Below are 9,314 nucleotides of genomic sequence, written 5' to 3' on the forward strand. Positions count from 1 at the left end.
TATCAAAAGATCCATAAAGGAGCCATTTTAGGCCAAATAAACCAAAAATGTGGGTGTGGCCGCAAAGCTTTTTTCGGATTGTGATGAAGGAAACTGAGCTGCGCCATAAAAATATGTAGAGATTGAGATTCATTTTCTTCTAACTTTTGTCTTCCGTTTTTATTTATTTATTGTCATGACTTTTCTGCCTTGCTGTCAAATTTTATGGAGATTTTGTGGTCATTTTCTGTCTTTCTTGGATTTTTGGACATTTTATGACAATTTTGGACTTTTTTTCTGCCTTTTTTGTTCCCAATTTTCTGACTTTATGGTAATGTTGGAGATTTCTTCATTTGTTTGTGAACATTTTATGGTTACTTTTAGAACGTTTTTCTTTCTGCTTTTTGGATTCAATTTTTTCACATTTTCGGCAAATTCATTCATTTTAGGGTCATTTTCTATTTTTCCGCTTCCTTTTTTATATTTAGACTTTTTCGTCTACATTTCATCTCTTTTTCTGACAAAAATTTGGATTCTGACATTTTTGGACTATTTAATATAATCATGAATTAATTCAATGAATATTTTATCTAAAAAAGATTTAAAAAATATGTAAAAAAACAACATTTATTGTATGTATATTATGTAAACAATGTCGTTTTGCACAAGGTTTACTAGTGATGAACGATACATTACGTACTTCATTGACAAATGAAGAGCGGAGTTCTACCCCACCACAAATTTCCACTTGTTTTAATTGGGATGAAAATCAGTTCAAACGTGTTCAACCATTACTGTTAAAGGCATACATGATTCATTGAACCATTTTCAAGAGTTTGTAATTACAACATGGGTCAGAAATCGTCTGCGTGGAACACGGTAGCCTCTACCTGCACTCAGAGAGACATTGCTGCCTACCAAAACCCATCCTCTACAGTGTGGGGGCCATCAGGAGTGGTTCACGGCCACTGTGTTGTACCTGAGCACCACAAGTGCACGAGTAGATTCTACCAGAAGTCATCACCACCACCACCACCATATTCACACAGCCACATCACCATAAGCCGGCTGAGTATTCCTGGTGCCAACACCAATCAGAATCATTTGCAACAACCAGACACGAGGTCCACATTACAGAACGCTTCAGAGTTTCAAGCCAGACAAGTTTTTCAAGAAACACAATGGCAGATTCCAAGACTTATTACTCAATCAATAAAGACGCAAGCAAGGGCAGAAGCAAAGATGCCAGAGATGAAGCCAGCGAGTATGCAAATTAGGATGTGTGTGAGTGTGTGTGTGTGTGTGTGTGTGTTGACTATTAAGGTTTGGAATTGTGTAATGCCAATTTCCGGGTGGAGACCAAAATAAAACTCGACTCCACCTGCCACCTTACATTCAGACCTCACCACTGGCGTGTTCCTCGCAGAATCCCCTCCTAAGAAATGACCTCCAAAAAGATGGCGATCATGAACTCGCTGGAGAATTTGTCCACGGCGAATTTGAGCAAGTTCTGCTCGGCGCTGGTGGACCGCGGCGGCGAACAAGAGGTGCCACTCAACAAGGTGGAGAACAAAGACATCACGATTATCACCAACGTGCTGGTGTCCACTTTCACTGAGGACGGAGCTCCAGCAGTGGTCATCGAACTGCTAAACGACATCCAGTGCCGCAACGAGGCTAAAAAGCTCAGTAAGTGCTGCTTTCGCGTGTGAGTTTGCGCGCGCGCGCGCGTGTGTGTTTTCTATGGAGGTAAATATGGTGCAAAACTAACTTGTACATTTTTTTACCTGTAGAAAAAAGTCTAAATTTGTATCTGTAAAAGTCGTGATTTATACCTGTAAAAAAAAAATGTGAACATGTAAAAAAAAAAAAAATTGTACGTGTAAATTTTTTTGGGGTATGCGGAAAAAAAAATTGTACCTGTAAAAAATTTTTTTTTGGTATGTGTAATAAAAAATGGTATCTGGAAAAACAAATTTGTACCTGTAAAAGTTGTGATTTGTTCCTGTAGAACTTTGTTTTTTTTTGGCGTATTGAACCATGTTGGAATGTTCACGCTTGGGATTTCCTCTTTTTTCCAAAATGACACGTAAACTGGTGTGGCTAATATGGCAAGCCCTTTGAGCATTTATTCCATATCCTTGATATCAGACAGTAGTGTTTCTCACTAGTTCAGTTTTTGTCAGCACTAGTTGGACAATTAGCCACACTGGCTATGCATTTTGTCATACTAGTTGCACAGAAACTCTGAGACAAATTTTCAGCAACGTGTTAATTACTCAAACGTGAATTCTTCTCACTAGTGACATGTGTCCTATGATTTCCTTGCACTAGTTAGGTTGTGAGAGCTGAAACACCCACTAGGTAACTAGTGAAAGACAAAACACTGACAAGTTAACTATCCAAATGTTTTACTAGTTAACTAGTGATGCCCCAAATATCTACTAGTTACACTAGTGAGACATTTTGACTGAACTAGCTCAACTAGTGAGGTCCAAAACGTTCACTAGTAGAACTTGTGGATGCCAACATGCTCACTAGTAAACTAGTTACACCCAAAAAATTAATGAGGAGGTGGGGTCGACGTGGGTCCAGGATTCCTATTGGCTCTGCATTTAAAATACACCAATCAAGATTCAGATTTTGTCATTATCCCAGCCCCTTTAATTGCATGTTTTACACTAGTTTACAAGTTGCCCTAAGGAATTGGAGCTCGTTCACAAGTGAATGCCTATTACGGTTACATGTTAACTAGTGAATGCAGAAACCCAGACTACACAACTACTTGCATCTATTTGTACCTTACAAGCTAACTAGTGAGGCTCAAAATGTTCACTAGTTAACTAGTAAATGCTGAGATATCGTGTAGTTACACAAGTTGGGCTCATTATGATGCCACTTGTTAACTAGTGAAACACGTGTTTTCCTACAAGTAAACTATCTGGGTACAGAGTGAGTACCTAATAAACTAGTGACACAGATTTTCTTATCACTAGTTTACTAGTAGAAGGTATTTTGTCTCACGTGTCGGCCTCAAGACTGAACATGTACACACTTTGACTGTGCAAGTTTCACACAATTGCTCATTAGCTGGCATGTCCACACAACTAGTTAAGCAGTGAAAATAATGACATTTCACTATTTGACATGTTTGCCAGTTACAACACTTCGCAAGTTCACTAGTTGTGTGCACATGTCAACTAGTAAGAATTTTTGTTAAACTAGTATGATGTAAATGACACGCCTATTATACTAGAAACATTACCTAGTGCAACAAAATTCATTACATGTTAGATATTTGTTATACTAGTTGTGTACAGTTGCTTACCAGTGCCACATAAGGGTCCACTAGTTAAAAGACACGCCCAACATGTAGGAAAAATGTCTAACGTGTTCTGTCAAATCTTAATTTAAGTTAATTTCTTGGTCTGACTTGTGAAAGAAAATGCCTTTCACTAGTTAACTAGTTAAATAAACATCAGTGTCACTAGTTAACTAGTGACTCAGTCTGGATGTAACTACCTTGCAAGAGAGAAACCAAGTGATTCTCTAGTTAACAAGTAGGTATTTCCGCTCTCAGTAGTAAGCTAGTGGAGGAAATCAGAGGTAACTAGTTAACATGTTAGAATCATTCACAGTCAACTAGTAAACATGTTAGATCTTTTCTGCCTTACTCGTTAACTAATAAGACTTTGAACATGACTTGTTTGGTCCAGTGGGCAACTAGTGCATAAAAAAGCTGACTAGCTGCGAGTTTGGCACTACATGCATGCTTGTATGTGTCACTAGTTAGACTTGTGTCAGCACTAGTGTGATTAAAGTGGCACAAGTTGCAGAAAATGGGTGACATGTCAGTGTTTTTGTACAAGTAGTACGACAAAGCGCTAGTATGGCTGAATGTCCACCTAGTTCTGACGAAGGCTGCACTAGTTTGGAAACACTACTGTCTGATATCAAGGATATGGAATAAATGCTCAAAGGGCTTGCCATAGGCTACTCTTGTTTGTTTGGAATTTCGGACTTGTGCATATTAATGATAAAAAACTGGGCGTCATTTGAGTTCAACCCACTGTCGTTCGCTCAACCAATGAGGTTGAGTTTTAGCCCGCCCAAATCCTCCCTCTTCTTCTACGATTTGTAGCGAGAGATTTGGTCCAAAAGTCACGTGACTGGACAGCAGCAGAAAAAACACTTGTGACTCCTAGTGGCGACTTCTTTGACTACAAGTTGTCATTTCTACAGGTACAAATCACAACTTTTACAGATACAATTATTATTTTTTTTTTTACAGGTACACATTTTTTTTACAGGTACAAATCACGACTTTTACAGATACAAATTTTGACTTTTTTCTACAGGTACACTTTTTTTACAAGTTAGTTTTGCACCATATTTTCCTCCATAGTTTTCGGGTTGGGTCGGGGCGGTGTGGTGAGTGGGTGGTGTTAGCGGTCCAAATAGGTTGCTTATTTGTTTTCTTCGTTTGAAAATAAAGTTTGTTCATGCCAAAGTTATTTTAAAAAAAACACTATAAAAGACCATTTGTTTAATATATATAAAATTATATTAGAAGTGGTAGTATATTTAGAACTGAAATACTACAACAAAAAAGTAAAACATGATTACAATACACAGATATTTTGTTGCCAAGATCTGTGGTTGCCTAATATTTTTCATAGAATATTTTTAAAATGTTTTCATGGTGTGACATTTTTTCCAACGCCTTTTCTTTTTAGTAACATTTGTGTTATTAACCTTTTTTTTTTGCCTTGTAGGTTATTTTTGTTTGTAATTTTTTATGTAATATTTTTTTGTTTTTGAAAATATTTTCGTATTTTTTAACGATTTAGAATATCTTACAAAGTTTTTTAGGAGACTTACATTTTTGTATACTGTATTACATACAGATGTAGGTTTTTTGTGTATATCATTTGTGGTGTAGAAACGCATATCTGATATATTTTCATTGTGCTTTGGTAGATGACAAGATTGCCAAACTGAAGTCATCTGCTGCCAAAAGTGGGTATATTTGTGTTGTTTTGTTTTTCGTTTGATTTCTTTTGTTTGCTTAATAACTTTGATAGCAACATCCTTAATTAGGAGTTTAAAAAACTCAAATTGCACGGTACAATCTACTAAACTTTAATTGCTATTGTTTCTAGCAGTAGCAGCTTCAGCACCTGCAGCACGCTCAGCTGGAGCTGCAGGTCGCACTCCCTACTACCAAGGTAACTATCAGGATGACCATGCGATTCTTCTTCTTCTTCTTAATATTATTATTATTATTAGTGATAGTCTTATATTTTACTTCTGTTTGTTACTCATGCATGAATGGATGGGTGGATGGATGGATAGATAGATAGATAATATACTGTATAATAGGCTACATATACAGCACATACATAGGCTTTCATTACATCAAATTAAAAAAATGTTTTCTTCCAATATTTTTCAACTTTTTTTAAAATTAAATTATTTTTTCTAATAGTAGCTTATTTTCTCTAACAGTTCCTCAACGTTTCTGTATTTCCTCCTAATATATTTAAATATTATTTTCTAATATTTTTTTAATGTTTTTTTTGGGAATAGCACTAACAATGCATATTTTTTTCAATATATATATTTTTTTCTGTAAGTATTTTTTTACTTGTATTGTCTTAACTTATTTATTTTTTATTATTTCCTATTTTATTTCCTCCATTTTGAACGTTATTGCACAGACTCTGGCTGGATGACATCTGAGTGTACCTATTGTTTTGACAATTGTCAATTAAAAAAAATATATAATTATTTTGTCTAATAGTAGCGTATTTTCTCTTTAACAGTTCCTCAACGTTTCTGTATTTCCTCCTAATATATTTAAATATTATTTTCTAATGTTTTTTTTACGTGTTTTATTAGCAAAAATACCAAAAACAATGCATATTTTTTTCAATATTTTTTTTATTTTCTGTAAGTGTATTTTTTTACTTGTATATTGTCTTAAATTATTATTTTTTTTTATTTTTTCCTAATGTAATATTTCTCAACTATTTTTTTATTTAAAAAAATGTAATATAAGTATTCTTTTAGCTCCTTTTTTTTTTAGAACATTTGTGGTAACATTTTGAACGTTATTGCACAGACTCTGGCTGGATGACATCTGAGTGTACCTATTGTTTTGACAATTGTTCCTAATGTTTTGTCCCTCAGAGGAGCACTTTGTGGATAAGCACATGCTTGAGCTGATCAAGCGCGTGTGCAACATAAAACCAATTCTGGACGTCCTGCAGAAAAAGAAGGTCATCCAGAGCGAGATCTACGAGGAAATCAATCAAACGCCGAGCAACCAAGAAAAGATTAGGAAGATCTACAAGCTGGCTCTCAAGTCCGGCAAAGCTGCCAAGGATATCTTCTATGAATGCCTTCTGGAGTACGAGCCGTACCTCATGGCTGACCTCGAGCACTCATAGTAGAAGTCCGATCACGACATCATTCTGTTGTCGTAGATTTCCTCTCTGGTATAACAGTTCAACTAAGTTCCATAATGCCACCCTAGGGTCCATTTTATTTGCCCACGATTTGTAAGAAAGGCCAGATCAAGGTTGTCCTTTTTCAAGCTACTAAGAATTGCATCAAAACAAAGGCAAACACCTCTGTGACGTTGCAGTGTTGTTGGATGCACAGATCAGCGTTTGCTTATTATGATAATTACGCACACCCTTCAGTGGAGGGGATGTACTAAAATGTAAAAATAATGACCAAGACATGTAGACAGCATTTGTAGACACCAGTTTATACAGTTTATCAGCAACAAAAAGTTGATTAAGTGGTGAAGGGTGAAGAAAATGTAGGATTTTTTATATTCTATAGAATTGTCAATTTGATGTTTTATTCAAAAGAAATTGATTAAACCTTTTTTCTAATCCTGTCATTTACACTGTCTTGACCAATAATATCACTGTTTCCATACGTTTTGTGTTATTTTAGTCAGCATTATTTATAATTTTAAATACGTTTTTATATCTATTAAATATTTGTGAATATGTCTGCAATTTATATTGCTTTTTAACATCAAACTTTAATTTAACTTTTATGTCTCTTAAATTTGTGAAAGTGATTCAGAAAAATACATTACTAAGTACGTTCTGGTCCGCCAGATGTCGTCTATGAGGTTTTCTTAGCAAATGCCAGTCAAAAGCAAGCAGAAGAAGAAGACTCAGCAAAACAACTTCAGCAGCAAGCAGGTGACCTATTTTCACTTCGCATTTGTCCGTCCGTCCGTCTTCTTCGGCTTATCCGGGGTCGGGTCGCGGGGGCAGGAGCTTTAGCAGGGAAGCCCAGACTTCCCTCTTCCCAGCCACTTCAGCCAGCTCCTCCGACGGGACCCCAAGGCGTTCCCAGGACACCCGAGAGACATAGTCTCTACAGCGTGTCCTGGGTCGTCCCCGGGGCCACCCGCCGGTAGGACATGCCTGGAACACCTCCCCAGGGAGGCGTCCAGGAGGCATCTGAACCAGATGCCCGAGCCACCTCAAATGGTTCCTCTCAACCTGGAGGAGTAGCGGCTCGACGCTGAGTCCCTCCCGGATGACCGAGCTTCTCATCCTATCTCTAAGGGAGAGCCCGGCTACCCTGCGGAGGAAACTCATTTCGGCCGCTTGTATCCGGGATCTTATTCTTTCGGTCACGACCCACAGCTCGTGACCATAGGTGAGGGTAGGAACGTAGATCGACCGGTAAATCGAGAGCTTTGCCTTTCAGCTCAGCTCCTTCTTCACTACAACGGACCGATACAGCGTCCGCATCACTGCAGACGCCGCACCGATCCGCCTGTCGATCTCCCGCTCTAACCTACCATCACTCGTGAACAAGACCCCAAGATACTTGAACTCCTCCCCTTGGGGCAGGACCTCATCCCCAACCGGAGAGGGCACTCCACCCATTTCCGACTGAGGACCATGGTCTCGGATTTGGAGGTGCTGATCCTCATCCCAACCGCTTCACACTCGGCTGCGAACCGCTCCATGCATTGTTAGTGGTATTACAAAAAAAAAAACGTAAAAAAAATATTACAAAATAATATTTAAATATATTAGGAGGAAATACAGAAACGTTGAGGAAATGTTAAAGAGAAAATACGCTACTATTAGACAAAATAATTTAAAAAATTGTTTTTAACTTTTTCACTGCCACTGACGTTTAAAAACGTCAAGTAAAAACCTACGGAGCACTGCCAATGACGTCAAAAGACGTCATCCAATTATTATTATTATTTTTTTTGAAACGGGTGGGGAAAAGCCTTCCGCATCTCTGCTGAAAGTTTCAATTAGGTCTGTTGTGCCTAAGGACTATTTTTGGCCCCTAGAGGGCAGCGATGACTGTCTTTTGACAAGATCGGGTGGGCGTCAGTAGAGGCGGAGCTAGAGCGTTGAGCAGGAGATCAGAATGGAAAACAAAGGAAAAATGGCGACCGTTTGCGAGGAGTTCACGCCCGAGCCGTTTTATTTCAAAGACAAAAGCATCAATCAAAACTAAAAGAGCACATTGATGACAACGATGATCATCATCGATGATGATGATGATGACTGGAAAGCATTGACGCGGCAGTAGAAGACGTGGGGGGGGGAAGCTAGATGGCTGAGGAGGAAGTGGTGCCCGTTTGGAAAGCAGCTCTCTACACTTACAAGATGAAAGGGATCGACCAACGCTAAAAGAGCACATTGATGATGACGATGATCATCATCGATGATGATGAAGGTGAATCCGAGCTTGACGGCGAAATTGGAACGGCTGACGCGGCGGCTAGGACGGCGTCATAAACGCGGAGCACAATCGAGCACGCACAGGCGGACGTTCAATCGGACGACGAAGAGTGCTCCGAGTCCAATGCATATTCATCGGAGGAGTGTGTACAGTCTGCTACTTGCTATTTATTCGCAAAACGGACAAAGTGAAAGTAAACTTGTGCGAGTCCAGCGGCGTCTCCTTGCACGCAGGAGAGCGTTATAAAAAGAAAAACTGTATTTGAAACATCCACATAATTGTAAGTAGTACCACAGTTGCACACATTTGTAAATAGTTTGCGAAATTGTTTTGTCAAATTGTTACACTGTTGAATGGAAATAAACGCATTTTGCAATCAAAAAACACTTTTTCATTGTTGGTGAAAGCGTTTTACAGAAGTAAAGCACTATTTAGGTGTTTGTGGCATCATTCATGGACAAAAAGAAGTGTACAATTCACTAGAGTGCATGAAATAACATCGTTTCACAAAAAGCTCTTTTTCTCTGTTTTTTTGTTTCAAAACAGAGAATTTCGGTGAAAGTAACCATTTTCTATTGTTGATTACTGAA

The 9,314-nt window shown here is 38.2% G+C and overlaps 1 protein-coding gene across 1 annotated transcript; it reads left to right on the forward strand.

Moving 5' to 3' along the window:
- Positions 1-1,421: 1,421 nt before the first annotated feature.
- Positions 1,422-6,431, forward strand: LOC144044950 (apoptosis-associated speck-like protein containing a CARD). The gene is made up of 3 exons (XM_077559667.1): positions 1,422-1,668; positions 4,960-4,998; positions 6,172-6,431. The coding sequence occupies exons 1-3, from the start codon at positions 1,422-1,424 to the stop codon at positions 6,429-6,431; spliced, it is 546 nt and encodes a 181-aa protein (XP_077415793.1).
- The last annotated feature ends 2,883 nt before the right edge of the window (positions 6,432-9,314 follow it).

Source organism: Vanacampus margaritifer, chromosome 2 (assembly GCF_051991255.1).
Source record: "Vanacampus margaritifer isolate UIUO_Vmar chromosome 2, RoL_Vmar_1.0, whole genome shotgun sequence".
NCBI lineage: Eukaryota > Metazoa > Chordata > Actinopteri > Syngnathiformes > Syngnathidae > Vanacampus > Vanacampus margaritifer.

Coding starts and splice junctions, on each gene's coding strand:
- LOC144044950 (XM_077559667.1), top strand. CDS start 1,422: ATGACCTCCAAAAAGATGGCGATCATGAACTCGCTGGAGAATTTGTCC. Junction 1,669..4,959: donor CAACGAGGCTAAAAAGCTCA/GTAAGTGCTGCT, acceptor GTGCTTTGGTAG/ATGACAAGATTGCCAAACTG. Junction 4,999..6,171: donor GAAGTCATCTGCTGCCAAAA/GTGGGTATATTT, acceptor TTTGTCCCTCAG/AGGAGCACTTTGTGGATAAG.